This window comes from Macaca nemestrina, chromosome 14, assembly GCF_043159975.1.
Source record: "Macaca nemestrina isolate mMacNem1 chromosome 14, mMacNem.hap1, whole genome shotgun sequence".
Lineage (NCBI taxonomy): Eukaryota > Metazoa > Chordata > Mammalia > Primates > Cercopithecidae > Macaca > Macaca nemestrina.
In genome coordinates, this window is record NC_092138.1 from 9277250 (window position 1) to 9301353 (window position 24104).

At 44.0% G+C, this 24104-nt stretch overlaps 1 protein-coding gene across 1 annotated transcript in view; it reads left to right on the plus strand.

The window, feature by feature from the left end:
- The window catches only part of LOC105498803 (SHC adaptor protein 3), a 167086-nt gene extending 146580 nt beyond the window's left edge, over positions 1-20506 (plus strand). Inside the window, exon 12 of the mRNA XM_011771150.2 lies at positions 20112-20506. Within this exon, the coding sequence (XP_011769452.1) occupies positions 20112-20240 (129 nt within the window). The 3' untranslated portion in view covers positions 20241-20506. The remainder of the gene's footprint in view (positions 1-20111) is intronic.
- The last annotated feature ends 3598 nt before the right edge of the window (positions 20507-24104 follow it).

Below are 24104 nucleotides of genomic sequence, written 5' to 3' on the forward strand. Positions count from 1 at the left end.
TAATGACTGTTCTTCGGCGGGGGGGCTCTTTTGTTGGATCTAATTTTTTAGTTAAATTGATCCTATGGAAGACAGCTTTAGCTGAAAAAGAAAATGGAAATGAAAGACTTCATTAAAAATGTAACATTGCATTCTTGCTGTGGGGACACCAAAATAGGCAATGAACACATTCTCTTCAATATTTATTCATCTGATTTTCATGGTAATTGGTTGGTCCCTGACTATAAAGGGGGAAACTTGGCAGAGAATAGATTACTCAGAGAAATAAGGATGCAAAACAGTTCTGCATCTAAATTTACTCCACAGTATACCAACCTTTGTGCCTTCCCACCTTTCACTGAGATCACTGGAAACGTGATGAGAAGCTGCCTGGGGCATCTTCTGAGCCCTATTCGTAAGGTGTCAAGAATACTGACTCTAAAATAGTATCTGGAAAGTGCCAGTAGCTGGGTCTCTAAGAGAAGCCTCAGAGATGGAGTCTGGAACACTTTACTTTTCAACATCTTCAGAATTGTTTAGTCAGCCCTCTTATGTCTAAAATTATTCCCTGAGTCATTTATCATTGATTCATCTCTTTGGTCTTGAAGGACCAGCTAAGTGAGGTGGGCACTGTGCTTGCATTTGAATGCGTTGCTGCCGCCGGTGAGTGGGTTTCCTGTGGGCGTGATTCACATGGTGTCTGGTCATTGCACATTTAAGAGCACATGCTGGGAATTTTGTTCATAAAATCAGAAAACATTGATGACAATCCAACACCCCCACATTCACTAGTTTTTGAGAGTAATTTTTAAATGTTCCCTAATCCTCACTTTATAATGTCCTGTTGTTATTTTTAAATTCCCTTTGTATCATCCAGTCTAGGCTGTTCTGCAATAACAAATAAAATCTGTATTCTCAGTGGCTTAACCCAGCATAGCTCAGTCCCCTGCGTGCCAAGTCCTGTGTGTGTTGTGTGGCTCTCCAGGTCCCACAGGTCCTTGGGTGACTTGGGATCCAGATGAACTGTTGTCCATGTCCTGGGCTCACCTTCTCAACATGGGAGCTCGAAGGAGAAGAGAGGCTGGAGGAAACTCGTGGGCTGTCAATGGCTGTGCTGTGGAGGGGACTCACATCAGCTCCCTCTAGTCCATGAGTCCCAGCCTCACTCCAAGAAAACTGAGAAATGCTGAGAAACATGGAGCATTTGATCCAAGAGCCTGTCTCAGCCACATGCGTTTTACATTTTTATCAATGTAACACTGAAAAATATAAACAAAGGAGATACAGCAGAAGGCTTTTAAGGGAAAACACTGGTCTCCCCCAAACCATTTCCACTCTCACCCCATTCCCATGCAAAAACTTGTGCACACTTAGTTATAGTAGCATTATTCATGATAGCCCAAAGGTAGAAACAATTCAAGTGTCATCAGCAGATAAATAAGAAAGTAAAATGTGGTATATCCATACAATAGAGCATAATTCAGCTATAAAAAGAATGAAGTATTGATACATGCCACAACTTGGATGAACCTTGAAAACATTATGCTAAGTGAAAGAAGCTAGTGACAAAAGACCATATGTTATTCTATTCACAGTAAAGTTCAGGATGGAAAATCTACAGAGACAGAAAATAGATGAGTGGTTCCTAGGGGCTGGGTGAGAGAGAGGGATGGGAGAACAGGGAGGTGATAGCTGAAAGGTATGGCATTTCTTTTTATGGTGATAAAAATGTTCTAAGATTGGTAGTGGTGATGATGAATGTATCTGCAAATATACTGAAACCCATTGAATTGTACACCTTAAATGAATGTGGTATCTAGATTATATCTCAATGAAGCTGTGTAAAAAGAATCTCTGTATCTACAAGTTTATAGAAAATACAGGTCAGGTGTGTGGGCCCACGTCTGTAATCCTAGCATTTTGAGAGGCTGAGGTGAGAGGATCACTTGAGCCTGGGAGTTCAAGACCAGCCTGGGCAATATAGTGAGACTCCATCTCTAAAATAAAATATTAGCTGGGCATGGTGGCATGCACCTGTAATCCCAGCTACTTGAGAGACTGAGGCAGAGTTCAAGGCTGTAGTGAGCTATGATCATACAGCTGCACTCCAGGCTGGGTGACAGGTGACTCTGTCTCAAAAAAAAAAAAAAAAAAATTACAGATGACAGAGGAACAAGCTGTACAATGCCATAAGGAAGCAATCGCCAAATCATAAGGTGGGGTATTCCACAGACAAATATCTAGTTTTTCAAACAAATCACTGTTGTGGAGGAAAAATGGAAGGAAAGTATAAGTAGAATAGAAAAGTGTCAAGAGAAATAATGAAATGCAAATGCAGACTACATCTATTTGGGTTCTGATTCCAACAAACAGGTAATAAAAAGAATGCCCTTGAGACAATTAGAAAAATTTGGTGTTCTGTTATTAAGCGTATATGTGTTTATAACTGTTGTATCTTCCTGATGGAATGACCCTTTATTAGTATGAAATGTCCCTCTTTATCTCTAGTTTTTTAAATTATGAATTATCTTCACTTGTTATAGGTCTATTCAGATTATCTATTTCTTCATAAGTCAGTGTTGATATTTTGTGTCTTTCTAAGAATTTGTCCATTTTACCTAAGTATCAAATTGGTTAGCATGTATAAATAATGTTGTTGGGTGGAGTTCTTTATAGATATCTGTTAGGTCTAGTCCGTTTGTGGTGGTACTCAAGTCTTCTGTTTCCTTGTTGGTCTTTTGTCTAGTTGTTCTATCCATTATTAAAAGTGAGGTATTGAAATCTCTATTATTATTGAATTGTCTATTTCTCCCTTTATTTCTATTAATTTTGCTTCATGTATTTTGGTGTTCTGTTATTAAGTGCATATATATTTATAACTGTTGTATCTCCCTGATGGAGATACCTTTTATTAGTGTGAAATGTCCCTCTTTATCTCTAGTAACATTTTTTGCTTCTTTTGTTTTAAAATCTATTTTATCTGGTATTAGTATATGTACTCCAGCTTTCTCATGGTTGCTGTGTATATGACACATTCTTTTCTCTCCTTTATTTTCAGTCTATTTGTTTTATTTTAGATACTCTGAAAATCTCTGCCTTTTGATAGTATTTTTTAATCCATTCATATTTAATGTTATTTATGATGTAGTATGATTTATAGCTGCCATTTGACTTTTTGTTTTTTATGTAATATGTATATTATAGTTCTATATGTTAGGCATAACATTACATTACATTACATATGTGCTTTTTTATACAAATGCTTTTAAAATCAGTTAATCTTGAAGTTTCTGATTGCCCTATTCTTAAGAGAAGACAGCTATGTTTTCCTCACAGTGTGTTTACCCTTAACCAGTGCCTTGCTCATTCCATCTATTATTTAGGACACATGGACAGATGGACTTCCTCTTCTGAGGTGAACTAATAAATTTCCAGAGCAAACTCATCATCCCAGGGACATATTTTCATTGGACTCTTGGACTTGTATCCTTTATCTTCCTATATCTTGGCTTTCACTCACTTTTTATGGGACTGCTTCCTTAAGTGCCTTTCTCGGAAGAAGTGCATGAGCATAAATTTTCTCATCCTTACGTGTCTGAAAATATGTTTTCCAGTCACTTTTGATTAAAAGTATGGTTAGTTGTAGTACGACTGGTGTGATTCTTCATCCCTTATGGTTATTTTTCTGTAAATTTTTTCTTTTTTCTTTTATCTTTCTGTTCTGTAATGACATAGGCAAGAATCTACATGTGTGTCTTTTTCTGTTAATTGTTCTAGGAACTTGATGAACCCTTTCATTCTGAAGACCTGTTTTTCTTTGAATCAGAACAATTTTCTTATATAATATTTTTTGTAATTTCCTGCCTTCTACATTTTTTTCATCTCAGAACTCCTGATTGAGGGCGTAGACCTTCTGTATTGACGTTCTATCTCTTGTCTTTTCAAAAATTTTCCAGTTATTTGAAATTATGTTCTATGTTCCAGGAGCTTTTCTTGACTATCATACAAACTTTTGTGTGTGTAATATAGATATAATCTAGATGTATATATAGATGTAGATATCTATATATAAATATAATCTATATCTATATAGTATATAAACTTATTTGTGTGTAATATATATCTTATCTATATCTATATTAGATATATATCTAGATATAATCTATATATCTGGATATAGATTAGATATATATAGATAAAGGTATAGAGATAGATAGAGATATAGATAGATATAATTTTACAAATTCTATATTTAATATCTAAAAGATTCTTGTTGTCCTGCAATTGTTTTATTTTTCGCACATGTTGTTCTTTTTAATACATGGAGTCAGTATCTTTTTGAGTTTTTGATGTTAATGTAAGTTGTTTAACTTTTTTTTTTCTGTTTTCCAAATTATCTTCTGAGGCAGGTGTTGATTTGCTCATCATGATCTTTCTCTTCATGGTGCTGGTGTTTTTAAGATGTCTGGCATTCTTATACCATGAGATTTCAGAACAAGAGGCTGGATGGATTTTCCTGGGGTTGTTCTCTTCTGCTTCAATGCATATAGTTCTCTTTCCCTCTAGTCTGTCCCCAGTATCAGAGGACTGACTGAGATTATGTGTGAATTGTGTGTGTGGAGGTGGTATCGGCAGAGGATAGAGGGAATGACGTGTGTGGGCGGGGTTTTGTCATCTGAAGGTTAGACTTCAGGTTGAGAAGGGTAGGAGGCTTGGACTTTTAGCCTGGGTACCTCCCAAGAGTTCTTTACTTAGGGTCACCATCCTCCTCCTACTGCCTTAATTCTCCCCAGGCAACATGTTTAATATCTTTGGATAAATATTCCCCAGACTTCTTCCCTAAAGGCAAAATGCTAGTTTGGCTGTAAGGAGTTGGGAGCAGTGGGAGCTGCAGTCTCAGTTACCGAGGAGTGGTCTTTCTGCAGCCCGGCTGTCCTCCCTCCCACTGTTGCAAGGGTCTCTCTCCTCCACTGTAAGACTGCCCTGCTATGCATTCTAGGCTGCCCTCCTCCTCACTCTCTTTTATCCTTCAACATACTTCCATGTTTCTGTTAGTCTGTAATGTGTTGAGATCACTGCCTCCTTCTCTTTTGTTTTTAGAAGTTGTTAATTCCTGTACTGTCCTTTTTCTGGGTTTGGGGAAGGCAGGATAGGGCAATTCCTATACTCATCCTAACTGCTATAAAAAATCAGCATTTCATCCATCTCTGGTTGTCTAATGTCAAAAACTTCAAAATCAAGCAAAATTAAACAAATGAAAACACATGGGTAAATTTTAGCATCATGCTCACTTAATAATTGGTAGGGAAGTTTCCTGTCTTTTCTGTGTAAATACACAAATGACCAGGACAATCAGTCTAGCCCCAGGGGAACTCAGAGCTGTATCCATAGCTTCTCTGCTCTTCTCTGACAAGGCTCTGAAGAAATCCTGACTGGAAACAGTTTCCTACATATTTCCTGTTTGGTCACCATGGTCAGTTCTCTACCATTTTTTCATTTCTATTGTCAAGAACAGACCTTGCAGACTCTTGGGCAACCTTGGAGGTGATGAGGGACTTCTCAGTAGCTCAGAACTAGGAAAGGAAGTGAGATCCAGAAGGAATAGGGCCAGGGGAGACCAGGAGTCTCCTCCATCCCCTGGACAAGGCTGGTCCAGAAAACCACAGGAGCAGCGAAGGGAGGACTTGTCCAAGGCCCCAGGTGTGCAGGGATGCAAGGTCAGGCTCACTCCTCGGGTGGAAAGTGAGTGCTCACCTGGGCAAAGGGGTTGCTTGTGGGCGTGTAAGCCCTGGGCGGACAGGGTTCCAAGTTGGGCTCTTGGCATTTGTAAACCAAAGAATATCTGAGACAAATCTCAATCATTTCAGAAGTTTATTTAGCCAGGGTTAAGGACATGCCAGTGACACAGCCCCAGGAGATCCTGAGAACACGTGCTCGGGGTGGTCAAGCTACAGCTTGATTTTATGTGTAAGATATTAATCCATACATGTAAGATGTACATTGGTTTGGTCCAGAAAGGCGGGACAATGTGAAGTAGGGGGCTTCCAGGTCATAGGTGGATTCAAAGATTTTCTGATTGGCAATTGGTTGAAAGAGTTTATCTAAAGACCTGGAATCAATACAAGGGAGTATTGGTTGCAAGAGCTTATCTGAAGACCTGGAATCAATAGAAGCGAGTGTCTGGGTTAAGATAAGGGGTTGTGGAGACCAAGGTTTTATTATGCAGATGAAGCCTCCAGGTAGCAGGCTTCAGAAAGAAAAGATCGTAGATGTTTCTTTTTTTATTTTTTATTTTTTTGAGATGTAGCTTCACTCTTGTTGCCCAGGCTAGAGAGTGCAGTGGTGCAATCTAAACTCACTACAACCTCCGCCTCCTGGGTTCAAGTGATCCTCCAGCTTCAGTCTCTAGAGCAGCTGGATTACAGACATGCACCACCATGCCCAGCTGATTTTTTTTTTTTTCTGTATTTTTAGTAGAGACGGTGTTTCACCATGTTGGCCAGGCTGGTCTTGAACTCCTGACTTCAGGTGGTCCACCCACCTTGGCCTCCCAAAGTGCTAGGATTACAGGCGTGAGCCACTGTGCCCAGCCAATGTTTTTCATCAGACTTAAAAAGGTATCAAACTCTTACTTAATTCTCTCCTGGATGAAGGAAAAGACCTGGAAAGGGAAAGGGATTCTCCACAGAATATAGATTTTCCCCACAAGAGACAGCTTTGCAGGGCCATTTCAAAATATGACAAAGATATTGCCAAAGACATATATTTTAGGGTAAAATACTTCAATCTGTTTCAGGGCCTGCTATCTGTCATGTGATGCTATGCTAGAGTCAGGCTGGAATTGGGTGTCTTATTGCTACAAAAGTCTTAAGGTCTCTGTTTAAATGTTACTGCTGGTCAGTTGTGCCTGAATTCCAAAGGGAGGAAGATATAATGAGGCATGTCTGACCCCCACTTCCCATCATGGCCTGACCTAGTTTTTCAGGTTAACTTTGGAATGGCCTTGGCTAAGAGGATGGGTTCATTCTGATGGTTGGGGGGCTTCAAATTTTATTTTTAGTTTACACAATGCAGCCCTGGGGGGCTAATGTGGGTCCGGCTCTGTGGCTCAGCCTTCAGGTTTGGGATGGACCTGGACCACATCTTCATTTCAAATGTAGGAGAGGCTTGGGTGGCATGTCTGTGCCTGGGGCAGGTCTACATCACACCTGGGTTAGGCTGGATCCAGGCATGAGCCTATGAGCCTGGGGGTGGAGTGGGGTCTCTCAGTGGATCCAGCAGAAGTGAGAAAGTGGGCAAAGGTCAGCTACTGTGTGTGTGTGTGTGTGTGTGTGTGTGTGTGTGACCTGTTCCAGGGTAATTCATGTTTTAATCACGAGATGTCCCCATCTGATGACTTTGCCTCTTCCAGGAGTGTGACCCTTTAGAAGGGGCAGATGTAATCATTTTGTCATTGATGGAGTGTCATCATTAATGGAAAAATTTTAACTAGTATTTCTAACTGCCCACAGGGCAGCTCCACTTACACATTTCCCAGGCAATTGAAGCCCATGGCGTCTGCAGTGGAAGGTGTTGTCCCCATCTCCTCAGCCCCAGCTGCCCCTCCTGGGTTCCCCTCCACACCACACCTCTCTTCTCATACTCTGCATTCAGATGCTGAACAAAGTCCCCTAAATATCCCTGCAAGCTGCCTCTTCCTCCTGACCCACCTGGACTCCCAGTGACAGCCCCCGCCCACCCTGCAGGAGGCTTGCTGATGTCCATTCCCTGCTCAGAATCCTTCTGGAATGTCATCACCTCCAGTGTAAGGTTAAACTGTGCAGTGTGGTAAGAAAATAGGAATAGCAAACATTCCCCAGCATGTCCTTGATGCCACGCACTGTACTAACTACTTCACTTGTATTAATCCTTTCATTCTGAAAACAGTCCTGTGAAGCAGGACTCACGATAGCCATCTTACAGAGAGGTCAGTAACTTGCTATAAGGAGTGTCATTAGCAGGTGGCAGGCCAGGCTGTGGCAGGTGCTCAAAACTGTCTTCTCCTCACTTGTCACTGCACTGCAGGACAGGCAGTACTTAATACAGCACACAGGGAGTGGTGGAGTGCACCTGTAGTCCCAGCTACTCAGGAGGCTGAGGCAGAAGGGTGGCTTGAGCCCAGAAGTTTGAGGCTATAGTGAGCTATGATCGTACCATTGCACTCCAGCCTGGGTGACAGAGTGAGACTCTCTTTCTAAATAAATAAATAAAAATAAACAAATACATAAATAAATAAGATGCACAGGATGCTGCTTGTGCACCCAGGAGAGAAAGGCCTTCAAGGGTAATGGCTTGGGATGACCATGCCCTTTACACATCAGAGGAGCATCCTGAGAGGGGCTGTGTGTTTCTGATTGGACAATGAGAGGGGGCTGAGTGAACTGGGAAGGCATTGTTGCATTACAGGTAACTTACAAATCACACCCACAGCTTGAGCTGCTGTTCTAGGCCAGCTGTTAGTCTAGCAGCTTCAGCATCAGAAGAAATGAGCTTGTTTAGAAATTCAGCTTGTTCAGAAATGAGATCCCCAGCTCCCACCCCAGACCTGCTGAGTCAGGAACTCAGAATGGGGCCTGGGGGTGTGGGATGGAGGTGAGGCAGTAGTCTGAACTTTCACAAGCCCTTCTTCAGGGGCTAGAGTTGGGAACCACAGGTCTAGGCAACAGACCCTTTGAAAACTGAGGAAGGATATGTTAGATAACTTGTTAGGCAAACACAGCACATTGGCAATAGAAACAGGATTTGAAATGATGACTTGTGATATCTTGACCAGTGGTTTTTTTCCTCTACATGGTCATACCTTCTGATTCTGTTCTGCTGCCTATGGCCAGTTAAACACAGAAGTGGATCATCTAGATGCTTGGATGAATAAAATTTGAAAAATTAATTTCTGCTGAATTTCTGGAAAGTAGGTAAGAATAGACGGTAAAAGAAGTAGCCAGGAAGAAGTTCCACCTCTCCCAAGCCAAGCGGTTTTCTGGAGATTGTGGCAGAGAAGAGAAACGGTAAGATTGGTTATGGCCTCAATGGCGGTTTTGGGAAATCAGAATTTGCTGCATATTTCTTAATGATTTTAATTTCCCACACTTTTGAGTTGCTTCTCAGGCTCCCAAGCATCCTTGGGCCTAAATAAACCCAGCCTTTCTGAATGCATAGAGCTTGGTTCCTTCCACTGAGCTGCTGGCAGCTTTGATCTGCGGGATCTGATTTTCTTCTACTCTTAGACTTTCTCAGATGATTAAAAAGATTGTAAGCAACTCAAAGAGACCTTGTTGATAAGGCTTATCAAGCTGGCCTCAGAGTTTATTCTGGGCTCCTGACTCCTGAAGGGCAATCAGCTCTCATGCTAAGATCAGGGTGGGCCTGAGGCCCCAGGCTGACCTCTCTCCCTGAGTGTTCGCTTCTCATAGAGGAAGCCTGTGCCTGCCCTCCCTTCCAAAGAAGGCAAGGCCAGTAGTGGCTGACTCGCTCAAACCCGTCACATGCCTGGAAAAACCTTCCAAGGTGTTTATGGTTGTTGTGAGACCTCAGTTCTTATCTTCTTGATTTAGAAGAATTTAAGCAAGAGAGACACAGCGAGGGAGATGCAAAACAGTGCACTTTATTACAAAGGAGAAAGAAAATTTTGAAAGTTAGGTGCAGAATAGATAGTACACCCTGACAGAGATAATTCAGGGCAGGCTGCAGGGTAAGGATGAGACAGCAAAGACGGGCACTAGGGACACTCCCTTTATGGGCGCCTTTCATGATTATTCATAAGGAGGTGTTGCTATAAGCATGTTCTGGGTGGTCCTCTGGGGGCACATGCGTAGTAGCTGAACATGCTTGTTCATAAGTCACATCTCATTAGCATCGTAAATCTCCACCCAGGGATGTGTTTTTGCTGTTATAATGAGCAAAGGGTCAGTCTGAGCACAAGTAAAGTGCGCAGTGCTCTCTAGAGGGGGAGATGCCCTACTGAAGATAGCTGTGCTTGAATTAGCTGGACTACAGTGTGAATGCTGAGGCTTACTGTGTTGACTGTACATCCCACGGTTGCCAGGTCCCAAAAACATGGTTACTTCCTTGACTACCTATCCTGCCTCAAAGCCACAGGTGACGGTGGCCAGACTGGTGGAGCAGGCTTTGGAGAAGGAAGTGGGCAGTCTGAGCTTTCCCCACTGTAGGGTCCTTGCATCTCCTTCTAGGCTCCTGGAGCCCCGAGGGGACAGTTAAAGTGTTTAAGTGCTGCCTGAGGCTCTTCAGGTTCCTGCCCTGGGTCTTGGCTGAGATGGTGGTCCAGCCCTGCTGGGGTGTAGGGTGGGGTGGAGTTCCCTGCTCAGCAAAATGAGCTGAGGCCTCTGTTCTGTTTGCTGGAGGACCAGCTGACTTCTCTCATTGACATCATGCCTTTGTTCACTACAAAGGAAATATGGAAATTACGCAGCCCATTCAGTCACCTCTGGCTCGGGCAAGTCGTGTGACTTACCCACACAGTGGAAGTTCTGAGTGGGAAAGACCACCCTGTAGCCCCGGCATGCAGGCAGGGTTCAAGGAGAGCCACTGCTCAGCTTCCTACAGTACTTCCTTCTCTCTGCCTGCTTTGCTTCTGGTTTGTGGGTTTTTACATGGATTTCGGGTTAGTTTTGTGGGACAGCTATGCCTTCCCAGAGGTGACCTGGGCCTAGGCCCTCCACTCTGTGAGCAGATCTGGTGCTGTCTTTGGTCACTGAGGTCATGGCTGTAGGGACGTTGAGTGCGGTGGTGTTGGCCTCCCTACTCTGGCAGCTGAGTGAAGACTTCTTTGTGGTTTCTTGAGCAGTGATTCATCAAATTCTGTCCTGGAGGTCTCATGGAGATGGCACAGTTCCCAAGGTAGCCTGGGCTTTTCCCTGGGGCAGGAGGAGACTACCCCTCTATCCAGCTGCAGAGCTCCTGAAAAATCATTGTTAAGGTGGAATTGGCAGTGATAGTCAATACTAACAACGAGTGGACTTTCCATACAATGAGAACAAAAGCTACAAACCTGATTCTGCTAGAATATTATTGTTCCAGAAGGCTGGTGCAACTGGTGGGCATCTCCTGTGTGGGCACTGAAGCTCAGTACGAAATGTCCCTGTGAGGTCAAACTGGGGCTGCAGCTCGGCAGATCCCTACCGCTCCCCTGGGCACCTTCCCAAGCCCTGAGTGTCCTCATGAGGCCCATGTGTGCCACCATAGGCAGAAGGCTCTCCCCTGCATCCTTCCACCACTGGGAACTTTGGAGGATCACCAAGGTACAGCACCCAGTGGCAGAGCTCCACCCAGACACACAATCCTGCAAACAGACATTTGTGCCCAGCTTAGTCACTGCTGATGGAGGAGACATGCAGAGTTGATGGGGGGACTCACCTGTGTCCCCTGCCCCACTCCTGTACATTCCACTCACAACACCCACGTCCTGAGGTCGGCCTGCCCACTTTGCTCTCCTCCTGGGCCTGCATCGCCTACTGTACGTGAGGGCAGTTTTGTGCCAGCCCCTGCAAGGCCTTCTTTAAGGATGATTTATCTGTCTCATTTTGTTGCTGGTGATAGTTTAGTGTCCCCCTAGAGCCTGGCACCAGAAACTATCCGTGTTTTCTCCTGCTTTGACTTGGACATAGGTCACAGCCAGAGGAGGAGCCCTCACCTTCCTACCAAACATCTAGGGAGTCCTGAGGGAGGCCCAGAGGGAAGGATGAAAAGGACAAGCCAGACCTGCTGTTGTCCACAGACCACAGAGGTCCCCACACCCAAAATATGGGACAAAGGAGCCTGCCCCACAACTGGCACCCCACCTCCTTGCCCTGCTGCTTCTCACCCTCCACCCTCACCTCTCACCCCCACCATTCCTATCTTCCACCTTCCAACCCCGTGTCACCTCTCCATCTTTCACCCCTTAACCTGACCCCCATTCTCCTTACTTTTGGACACTGGGGGTGATTCCTGCTGACCACAGGCCACACAGAGCTGAGTGTGCATTTCTGCCCTAGCCTAGGGAAGAAATATGTTTTAATTAAGCTGCTGTGAAACCTTGGGGATCTCTACCTAAAAACGATACACATTTTTAACAGGAACAGTCTACAAAAATCAAATCAAGAAGAAATTCCTTACTGTGAATCATTCCAGAGGCTCCAAAGTGCTCTTGTTTTAGGAGTAGGAGATGTTGCTTTTGTTTCTTTGCAAAACCTCACCTCCTCCAGCTTCTCTCCCTGAAAACCGAGTCCCACCCAGTGCTCTCAAACTGAATATTCATTTATTCTTTTGGTTTTTAAATAGACTTTATTTGATATTATTTAATAAATATTGTAAAGAACTGACATCTTGACAATATTGAGGATTCCTATCCATAAATATGAAATACCTCTTCATTTATTTCGTTCTTTGATTTCTTTTATCGGACTTTTGTAGTTTTCCTCATATAGATCTCATAGGCATTTTGTTAGATTTATACCTATTTCATTTTCAGGGGTGCCAATGTAAATGGTATTGTGTTTAAAATTTTAAATTCCATGTGTTCATTGCTGATATACAGGAAAGTGATTGACTTTTGTATATTTACCTTATATCCTGCAACCTTACTATAATCACATTTAGTTCAAGGAGGTTCTTTTGATTTTTTTTTCAGATTTTCTTCTAGACAATCATGCCATCTGTGAACAAAGGCAGTTTCATTTCTTCCTTCCCAATCAGTATACCTTTTTTTTTCTTTTCTGTCTTACTGTCTTACTTTTGGACACTGTAGGTGATGCCTCCTGACCACAGGCCACACAAAGTCAAGTGTGCACTTCTTCCCCCAGCCTAGAGAAGAGGCATATTTTAATTAAGCTGCTGTGAAACCTTGGATATTTCTACCTAAAAATGGCAACACGTTTTAGCAATAATGGTTTACAAAGATGAAATCAGAAAATAAATTCTATAGGTTTTCTTTGGAATATTAGGACTTCCAGTACAATATTGAAATGGAGTAGTGAGAGGGAATATCCTTGTCTTGTTCTTGATCTTTGAGTTTCTCAGTATCAGATATAATGTTAGCTGTAGGGTTTTTTTGCAGATATTCTTTTTTTTTTTTTTTTTTCTGAGACAGAGTCTTGCTCTGTTGCCCAGGCTGGAGTGCAGTGGCGTGATCTCAATTGACTGCAGCCTCCATCTCCTGGGTTCAAGCAATTCTCCTGCCTCAGCCTCCTGAGTAGCTGGGATTATAGTTACCAACCATGACGTCTGGCTAATTTTTGAATTTTTTTCAGTAGAGATGGGGTTACACTGTGTTGGCCAGGCTGGTCTTGAACTCCTGACCTCAAGTGATCCTCCTGCCTTGGCCTTCCAAAATGCTGGGATTACAAGTATGAGCCACCATGCCCAACCCATAGATATTCTTTATCAAGTTGAGGAATTTCCTCTCCTACTTTATCAAGAGGGCTTAAAAAAGAAAAGAAAAGAAAAGAAAAACCTACTTTATCGAGAGTTTTTTTTTTTTTTTTTTTTTTTAAAGACCCTTTTTAAAATTACAGTTTAAGTTCTGGGATACCTGTGCAGAACTTGCAGGTTTGTTACATAGGTATACACGTGCCATGGTGGTTTGCTGCGCCCATCAACCCGTCATCTACATTAGGTATTTCTGCTAATGCTATCCCTAGCCCCCCACCCTCTGACAGGCCCTGGTGTGTGATGTTCCCCTCCCTGTGTCCACATGTTCTCATTGTTCAACTCCCACTTATGAGTGAGGACATGTGGTGTTTGGTTTTCTGTTCCTGTGTTAGTTTGCTGAGAATGACCATTTCCAGCTTCATCCATGTCCCTGCAAAGGACATGAACTCATCCTTTTTTATGGTTGCATAGTATTCCATGGTATATATGTGCCACATTTTCTTTTTTTTTGAGACGGAGTCTCGCTCTGCCACCCAGGCTGGAGTGCAGTGGCCGGATCTCAGCTCACTGCAAGCTCCGCCTCCCGGGTTCACGCCATTCTCCTGCCTCAGCCTCCCGAGTAGCTGGGACTACAGGTGCCCGCCACCTCGCCCGGCTAGTTTTTTGTAGTTTTTAGTAGAGACGGGGTTTCACAGTGTCAGCCAGGATGGTCCACATTTTCTTTATCCAGTGTATCACTGATGGGCATTTGGGTTGGTTCCAAGTCTTTGCTATTGTGAACAGTGCTGCAATAAACATACATGTGCATGTGTCTTTTTAGTAGAATGATTTATAATCCTTTGGGTATATACCCAGTAATGAGATTGCTGGGTCAAATGGTATTTCTGGTTCTAGATCCTTGAGGAGTCACCACACTGTCTTCCACAATGGTTGAACTAATTTACACTCCTGCCAACAGTGTAAAAGCGTTCCTATTTCTCCACATCCTCTCCAGCATCTGTTGTTTCCTGACTTTTTAATGATCACCATTCTAACTGATGTGATATGGTATCTTATTGTGGTTTTGATTTGCATTTCTCTAATCACCACTGATGATGAGCTTCTTTTCATACTTTGTTGGCTGCATAAATGTCTTCTTTTGAGAAGTGTCTGTTCATATCCTTTGCCCACTTTTTGATGGGGTCATTTTTCTGTTGTAAATGTGTTTAAGTTCTTTGGTAGATTCTGGATATTAGCCCTTTGTCAGATGGGTAGATTGTAAAAATTTTCTCCCATTCTGTAGGTTGCCTGTTCACTCTGATGATAGTTTCTTTTGCTGTGCAGAAGTTCTTTAGTTTAATTAGATCCCATTTGTCAATTTTGGCTTTTGTTGCCATTGCTTTTGGTGTTTTAGTCATGAAGTCTTGGTGCATGCCTATGTCTTAAATGTATTGCCTAGGTTTTCTTCTAGGGTTTTTATGGTTTTAGGTCTTACATTTACGTCTTTAATCCTTCTTGAGTTAATTTTTGTATAAGGTGTAAGGAGGGGGTCCAGTTTCTGTTTTCTGCTTAGGGCTAGCCAGTTTTCCCAACACCATTTATTAAACAGGGAATCCTTTCCCCATTGCATGTTTTTGTCAGGTTTGTCAAAGATCAGATGGTTGTAGATGTGTGGTGTTATTTCTGAGGGCTCAGTTCTGTTCCATTGGTCTATAACTCTGTTTTGGTACCAGTACCATACTGTTTTGGTTACTGTAGCCTTGTAGTATAATTTGAAGTCAGGTAGTATGATGCCTCCAGCTTTGTTCTTTTTGCTTACAATTGTCTCGGTGATGTGGGCTCTTTTTTGGTTCAATATGAAATTTAAAGTAGTTTTTTCTAATTCTGTGAAGAAAGTCAGCAGTAGCTTGATGGGGATAGAGTTGAATCTATAAATTAGTTTGGGCAGTATGGCCATTTTCACGATATCGATTCTTCCTATCCATGAGCATGGAATGTATTTCCATTTGTTTGTAAAAAAAAAAGACCTTTTTTTTTAAAAAAAAAAAAAAAAAAGAAAAAAATCTCTTGGTAAGAGATGTTGGATTTTGTCAAATGCTTTGTCTGCATCCATTGATATGATCATGTGATTTTTCTTCTTTAACATGATGGATAAAAGTAATTGATTTCTGAATATTGGACTAACTTTGCATACCTGAAATAAATTCCACTTGGTTGTGTTGTATACTTATTTTTATACATTGTTGAGTTCAATTTGTTAATATTTGTTGACCATTTTTGCATCTATGTTCATGAGAGGTATTGTGCTATAGAGTTCTTTTTTTTTATTATACTTTAAGTTCTAGGGTACGTGTGCACAACGTGCAGGTTTGTTACATATGTATACATGTGCCATGTTGGTGTGCTGCACCCATTAACTCGTCATTTACATTACATATATCTCCTAATGCTATCCCTCCCCCCTCCCTGCTCCCCACAATAGGACCTGGTGTGTGATGCTCCCCTTCCTGTGTCCAAGTGATCTCATTGTTCAATTCCTACCTATAAGTGAGAACATGCAGTGTTTGGTTTTCTGTTCTTGCAATAGTTTGCTGAGAATGATGGTTTCCAGCTGCATCCATGTCCCTACAAAGGACACGAACTCATCCTTTTTTATGGTTGCATAGTATTCCATGGTGTATATGTGCCACATTACTTAATCCAGTCTGTCACTCATGGACATTTGGGTTGATTCCAAGTCTTTGCTATTGTGAATAGTGCCGCAGTAAACATACGTGTGCATGTGTCTTTATAGCAGCATGACTTATAATCCTTTGGGTATATCCCCAGTAATGGGATGGCTGGGTCAAATGGTATTTCTAGTTCTAGATCCTTGAGGAATCGCCACACTGTTTTCCACAATGGTTGAACTAGTTTACAGTCCCACCAACAGTGTAAAAGTGTTCCTATTTCTCCACATCCTCTCCAGCACCTGTTGTTTCATGATTTTTTAATGATTGCCATTCTAACTGGTGTGAGATGGTATCTCATTGTAGTTTTGATTTGCATTTCTCTGATGGCCAGTGATGATGAGCATTTTTTCATGTGTCTGTTGGCTGTATGAATGTCTTCTTTTGAGAAATGTCTGTTCATATCCTTTGCCCACTTTTTGATGGGGTTGTTTGTTGTTTTCTGGTAAATTTGATTGAGTTCTTTGTAGGTTCTGGATATTAGCCCTTTGTCAGATGGGTAGATTGCAAAAATTTTTCTCCCATTCTGTAGGTTGCCTGTTCACTCTGATGGTAGTTTCTTTTGCTGTGCAGAAGTTCTTTAGTTTAATTAGATCCCATTTGTCAATTTTGGCTTTTGTTGCCATTGCTTTTGGTGTTTTAGTCATGAAGTCCTTGCCCATGCCTATGTCCTGAATGGTATTACCTAGGTTTTCTTCTAGGGTTTTTATGGTTTTAGGTCTAACATTTAAGTCTCTAATCTATCTTGCATTAATTTTTGTATAAGGAGTAAGGAAAGGATCCAGTTTCAGCTTTCTACTTATGACTAGCCAATTTTCCCAGCACCATTTATTAAATAGGGAATCCTTTCCCCATTTCTTGTTTTTGTCAGATTTGTCAAAGATCAGATGGCTGTAGATGTGTGGTATTATTTCTGAGGGCTCTGTTCTGTTAGAGTTCTTTTAATGTCTTTGGATTTGGTATTAAGGTAATGCTGACTTCATAGAATGAGGAAGTATGTTCTCTGACTCTATCTTCTGAGAAAGATTGTAGGGAATTGAAATAAATTATTCCTTAAATGCTTGATAGAATTCACCAGTGAACCCATCTAGGCCTTGTGTTTTTTGTTTTGGAAGGTTATTAATTATTGATTCAATTTCTTTAATATATATATGCCTATTCCAGTTGTTTATTTCTTCTTGTGTGAGTTTTGGCAGGTTGTACCTTTCAAGGAATTTTTAAATTTAGATTATCAAATTTATGAGCATAGAGTCATCCATAATACAGATGCCCCCCAACCTAGGATGAGCTTACATCCCAATAAACCTATCATATGTTGGGAATATTGTAAATCAAATGCAAATAAGAACCTGATAAACTGGCCACAAGGTTGAATTCTGTTATTCCTGTATTCCTTTACTGTCTTTTTAATGTTCATGGGATCTCTTGTGGGGTCCCCTCTTTTCTTTCTTATATTGATAATTTGGGCTTTATCATCTTTTTTTCTTAGCCCGGCTAAAGGTTTATCAATTGTATTGATATTTTCAAAGAACCAGCTTTTGGTTTCATTTATTTTTTCTACTGATTTGCTGTTTTCAATTTATTGATTTCTGCCCTAATTTTTATCTATTATTTCTTTCCTCCTGCTTACTTTAGATTAATTTGTTCTTCCTTTTTTAGCTTCCTAAGGTGGAAGCTTAGATGATTAATTTTAGACTTTTCTAAATTTCTAGTATATGTATATTTTAGTCTCTTCTGTAGCCTGACTAGAATGAAGGCTTTCATCTTGATTTTTATTTCCTCTTTACTATGCACAGCCTCAACCAGTTGTCTGGGGTTAACATTCCATGTGTCTTCACTGTGGCAGAATCCTTGCAGGTGTGTCTGGAGTCTAAGTTTGTCTTGGCTGCCCAGTGGTTTTAATCAGCCATCAGCATTTCTAGTGCATAACAGGTGGGTCCACACAGAGAGTTCTGTTGGCTGTAAGTTCTTTGGGCAGGAGCCAGACTTCAGTATTTATGGCAAAGAAGTGAACTGGCCTCTCTATTTCCTTAGTCAGTAAATACATATATATGTGTTTATGTTGGCCAGCCTATATACTGAAATATGCTAACTGGTGATTCTCAGCTTTGACAGCATGTTGGAATCACTGGAGGAGCCTAAGACACTTGGTGCCCAGGCCACACCCTGAGCTCCTTATGGAACTGGCCTGGGGCCTGGACTGTGGTTACTAAAAGGTCCTCAGGAGGTTTGGAGGTGAGACCAGGTTGAGACTATTGTCTCAGACACTTCCCTGCCCTAAACCATGCTTCACCCATTCCAGTTTGCTCAGAACTTACGTGTCAGTCATTAAGGAATGAGAGTAAGGACTCAATGTTAAGGCAACACCCCAGTACTGGTCTCAAGCCGAGTTCCTGGGTGCCCCCGGCTTCCAAATAAGTATGCTGCTTGAGTCACTCAGGGGGTCTTTGTGGGGCAGGAATGCTGAGGAGCCCCAAGAGAATTAAACAACTTCAGTAGAAAGATGCTGGGAAGTCTTGCCAAAAGCTTCCTTTCTGAACTTGCCCAACAGGTTACATCCTTAGTGAGGCTTAGTGCTCAAAAATCAGGAGACCCTCTGGTCCGGAGAGATCTCCCTCTGGTGCTTACAGAGATGGGTGGCGAGGGTTCCTGCAGGAGGAAAACACTCTAATTTCAAAGTTCTTCTGTTCCTTCAGCTGCTAGTTGGTAGAGCCATGAGCAGATGGTATAAGCTTCTCAGAGCACCTTGGGTGGGGACTTCCAATATGCACACCTGAAGTATAGATTTGGGATGGTGGTTAAAAGTCCAGAGGCTGATGTTTCTTTGGTAGGTTGATGGAGGGGGAGAGGCAAGAGTGGCCACATTGGTGGAAGCAGGAGTGACAATGAGAATTTGGGGAAAAGATAATATTGGGGAAAACCAGAGAATGAACATAGCCTTGGGAGTCCCTGCAGGAGGATGAGGAGAGCTGGGTGTCCCATGAAAGGATGGGCTCCTGGAAATTCATCTGCACACACTGATGGAGAGGAGACCCCTACTAAGGCTGGAGAGCGAAGCAGGGAATTCAACTGACCCTTGAGCGTAACCGCGAGGGTGGCCTGTGAGGGTGAATGGACATAGCCAGGTGGCTGCTTTCTGCCTCCATCTCCCACTTCTCAAACATGCAAGTCCCAGGGCATTGTGTCCAGAACTCCTCGAAAGACAGCTCCTGACAGGCCCCACCCCACCTTTTTCAAGTGTGAGCCATATCTGTGAATGTGCCGGCTCAGAGTGGAGGCAGCTGATGGACCCCAGGGACCACGGTGCAGGCCAGCAAGCAGGGCAGAGTGTTCAACTTCCTCTCCCCTAACATGGCATTAAAAGTTGATGGGCAGGCTGTAGAATTGAAAGCCCAGGAACATGGAGCCTGTACCTCTGACCCAGCCTGGCTCACTCTCCAGTGGGGGACTGCAGGGGCAACAGGAGCTCCTCTGGGGAACTGTGGAGCTTGCCCCTGGTGGGTGCCCAGGATGCCTGGGGAGGAAGGAAGGCTGCCCGGAGGTGCTGGCATTGAGGTGGGGCCAGGCTCAGATGGAAGAGACTCATTCTGGGCCGGGAGATGGCCATGCAAAGGCCTAGAGGTGGGAGGGTCATGGGAGACTGCAGAGCCCAGTGCAGGGTTCCCTCCCAGGGAGGGAGCAGGAGAGACAGGTGAGGTGGCCCTGGTTGGTGAAGGATGGGGAGGCCATGCCTATAGGACAGTGGGCTGAGACATTCCAGAGCTCAGTCCCAGGGGCCTGAGCTTATGGTTACTGAAAGGTCCTCAGGTAGTTTGGAGGTGAGCCCAACCAATGAAATGGATTGGCCATTGCTAGTGACCAGGGTCTTTGCAGATGGCATCTCTAAAGTGGAGGAAGCCCCTTGTCCCCTCCTCCTTTCCTTCTGGGCCAGTTCAGATGGTCTGGCTGATTCTGAGCAAAGCATGTTCTCTTTTTACTGCCTGTGGGATATGCTTAACCGTTCCTTTGCTTCATTCATAGATCCGGACGAAGGACAGAGTCTTTGACAGTATCAGCCACCTCATCAACCACCACCTAGAGAGCAGCCTGCCCATCGTCTCTGCGGGGAGTGAGCTGTGCCTCCAGCAGCCAGTGGAGAGGAAGCAGTGACCCAGCCAGCGCTGCTCCCAGCACTGTGCACCAGGTCAGGAGGACCTGGAGTGGACTGGAATCGGGGCTGCAGGAACTGGGACAGCTGCCTATGGCTCAGAGCCTTCTTCAAAAGCTTCAAAAGGAAGGCTTCCTTTAAGGTCAAGTTTCATAAACTTGGTTCTGAATTTCTCATATGCATATTAAAGGTGTACATACCTATACATCCTGTACAAAGTATCCCTCTATATTTATATTTTTTAAGACTAAGAAAGATGTAAGACTAATGTTCTGTGCTGTATGTTTTTAATGAAAAAAAAGTAAGTTTGACTGTAGTTGTCCAGGCAAAAATTTAATTCAACTGACCCATTCCACCGGGAAATGCCACTAGGAAGGTGTAGCCTGCAGTTTTACCTAATAAGCACAATTGGAGGGGAATAGAAGAACAGAATTGTGATGGAATTGCAAGGCGTGCTGCTCAGAGCATGCCTAGCCCTGCACTGAAAGCTATGAGATACTTGTTTTGAGGCATGACTGTGCTTGCTGGTGGGAGCAGACATCCTCCCTTGGCCTCCCTAGGATACCTCCTGTGCTCCCTGCACTGCACTCCACGTGCCTGGGGTGTCCAGCACCAGACGACTCACTGCAGCTTCACTAAAGAACAGGTGGCACTCCAGCTCCTCCGGGTCCTGCTGAGCACTGGACCCCGCCACCCTTGACCCCAGTTGTGCAAGGAGTACTTGGGAATTCATTTCACGCCAAAATGGCACAAAATAAGCTTCACCAACCAAGATCTTGGTTGACGAGTGCTTCCCTGTTCTTGTGCATCTAATGCTAAAATGGGTATTTGTAAAAGGGTGGCCGGGGCAAGTTCCTGGTTTGTATCTCCCTCTAGTCAGTGGTTGACTATAGGCTGCTTGTGGTAGTTGCTAGTAAAGTCCCCCTCCCACCTTATACAATAGGGGAGAAGCCCGTGTGACAGCAAGAGCAGGCACCCATCCCAGAGCTCAGTCCCGGAGACTCAGGCATTGAGGCTTCTGGGGCTGCATGTGCCAGAAACCCAGGAGTCACTGGAATCCATTTGAGGTTCTGCCTCTGGCATGAGGGATGGGGGAAAGGCCTGCTGTCCCAACAAGGTTTCCCAGTCGCTGCAGGGAAGAGCATGTGCCCACCCCCACTCTTTGTCTCGACTCCCTTTCTTCCAGGTAAAATACTGTCATTTCCTGAGGAGTCATTTGGTGTTAGAAAACTGGCAATGTTTAGGGCTTTCAAATACTATCTGGGCTGAGACTGCCCTGTGATTTTCACAGATACCCTTTAAAGAATAGATGGATCCATTTGCTCGTTGGCAGCTTGGCTCTCGTTCTGGTGAGACCCCAACAGGGTACAGCACCCTGTAGGGTACAGGTCAGCAGAACAGAAAGACACCCTAACCATGTTTAGAGTTGGATAGTGATAAATCTGATCCTGTAAGGAGAGTTACAAGGAGTCTGAAACCTCTGGCAGATAATAATACTGCTAAGTTCTAATGCCAATGGCGTGAGCCCCATTTCTGCCTTGGGGTGTGCGTGTGGCCAGATGGAAGGATAGGTTAGAGCTAACCAGTGAGGATGAGTCAGGGCAGGCCCCAGCCTTCATACATGGCTTTCTAGGGGGGTTTTGCCTTTGAGGGTCCAATGAATTTGAGATGACAGTGAAGTCAGTGTTCTAGAATGTTCTGCAGTGGATTGACACTCTGGAGAGTCTGGCACTAATGTAGACTGAGCTACTGTTTCCTGAAATGGTTTTGGCTTCAGGCATGATGTGGATACTCTGCTTAGTGATCTAGAAGCAGAGGGCTGCATGGGGATGCTGGCAGCAGCTGCATCAGGCTTCTGCCCCGAGACAGTATTAACTTGGATGCTCTGAGAGCTGCCCTGCACATCTGTCCTCTGGGAGGCTGGGAGCCCTGGAGAGACACACACAGCTCTGACCCACCTGTATGTGCATGTGCACCACATAGAAAAATGTGCGAAATAACCTTCTTTCAACATTCGTGCATTCCCCATTTGTGAAAGGTCAAAATGCTATTATAACATTCAGGGACAATAGCAAAGTAGGAAATGCAAATTAGGAGCTATGAATGCTGTAACATTTGATTTACTTTATTTTTCTCTTGGGGGGACTTGAATGGTAATCTGCAGCTTTAGTAGCTCCTGCTGTGAAGTCAGTGTCTAGTTCGATGGTGATAGAAAATATATATAATACTTTTTTTGCATGAGAATCAATTTAAAAATTCAAAGTATTGGAGTCAAATTTTTTCTTTTTAATATTAATTCAAAATATACATTTTAAATCTCAGATTAGAATATTGGTTACACTAGAATAGTGCCAGTGAAGTGAGCAGGCTTCAGACATAGCAGATGGCAGCGATTTTCTAATCTTTGTTCCCTTCCATTTGTAAAGCGGATTAGAGCGCACGTTAGTTATCCCAACTCTTCCCTCCAGCACCGTGTGCTGGACCATTCCTGTGAGCCTCACTGACACATGGGGAAACTGAGGCTGGGGCCGGTGCCACACCTTGCTGGAGGCCATGTTATCATCTGGCTGCAGAGCCCTGCTCACTCAGCATTTCCTGAGCCCTGCTGTGTGCCAGCCTGTGCTTTGAGCTCAGGATTCCAAGGCAAAAGCAGTGGAGCCTCCCCCCTGTCTTGCCTGGGCCCCTCTTCCCCACACTTTCTCAGGCCACATCTCTGCCTGGGCAGGGCAGGGAAGCTGAACAGTGAACGCAGTGGGAACGGCACTATACCTTGCGTTCCAGGGCCTCGGGCTTCTAGGGCACAGTTGCTGCTGCTGTGCTGGGCCACTGTGGCCCTGCAGAGTGCACCTGGGCCCTGCTGCCCCTCCAATGGGCACCCCCAACACTTAACCCCAGACTCTATGTCTTCTGGGAGTACAAGGTGGGGGCCAGCAGTCCTAAAACGGCCCCTCTGCCCTTACTGAGTGGCCCTAGAGACCCCTACCCACCTCCCTTAACCCCACGAATGAATCAGCTGTGCTTCAAATGACATCTCTGTCGTGCGGAGGCCGGCTGGGCCTCCCATGGGGGTGCTCATTGTGGTTTAACTCAGCTTTGATTCTTGACCTCCAAGGCTGCCACTGAGTAGCTCACTGGAGAATCAGGTGGGGAGGTGAAAAACACCGCAGTCAAATGACTCAATCTTAAATCCTGTGCTTAAGACACCACTGTTGCTGCTTTTTATATCAGAAGCGCCCAAAGACTGGGCGTCCGCTCAGCCTTGACGAGCGAGCGGCTATTTTGTCAGGCCATCTCTAATGTTGGGATAATGGACAAAGGCCTGATTGGGCCATATATGGCCTTCTTTAGGGCCTCCTGGAGGAGGAGGAGGTCGTGGGAAATTTCTAATGAAGAAAGGAAATGAGAAGCCGTGTGTATAGGTAAAGGCCTAACCTAAAAGGAAGGACAGGCTCAGGGAAGGGTGGATCCTAAAGAGCCCATGTGCTGGGGGCACAGTGGACATGTGTGTCCAGCCCAGCCTCCATGCCTGGTGCTAGGATTCTGAAAGTGGCCCCAGCTCCCGAAATAAAGCTTTCCTTTTCAGTAGCATCCAAAACTTGGGTAGCTTCTTTCTATAAGCAATGCTTTAAGATGGACGTCTGGGTCCTCATTTCCTCCAAACTGGCTGCCACCTGAAGGGCAGTCACACATTTCTTTTCTGTTGGGCTGAGCTGGGCGGAAGTCTTGGACCGTGGGCGTTCCTGGGGCAGGGGCAGTGCTGGCCACGAGTAGATACCTCCACCCTGGTACACCCAAAACGGCATGGACTCAGGCGGGTTGCTGGATTTCTCTGAGCCTTGGTATGCTCTACACCGCAGGGCTATACA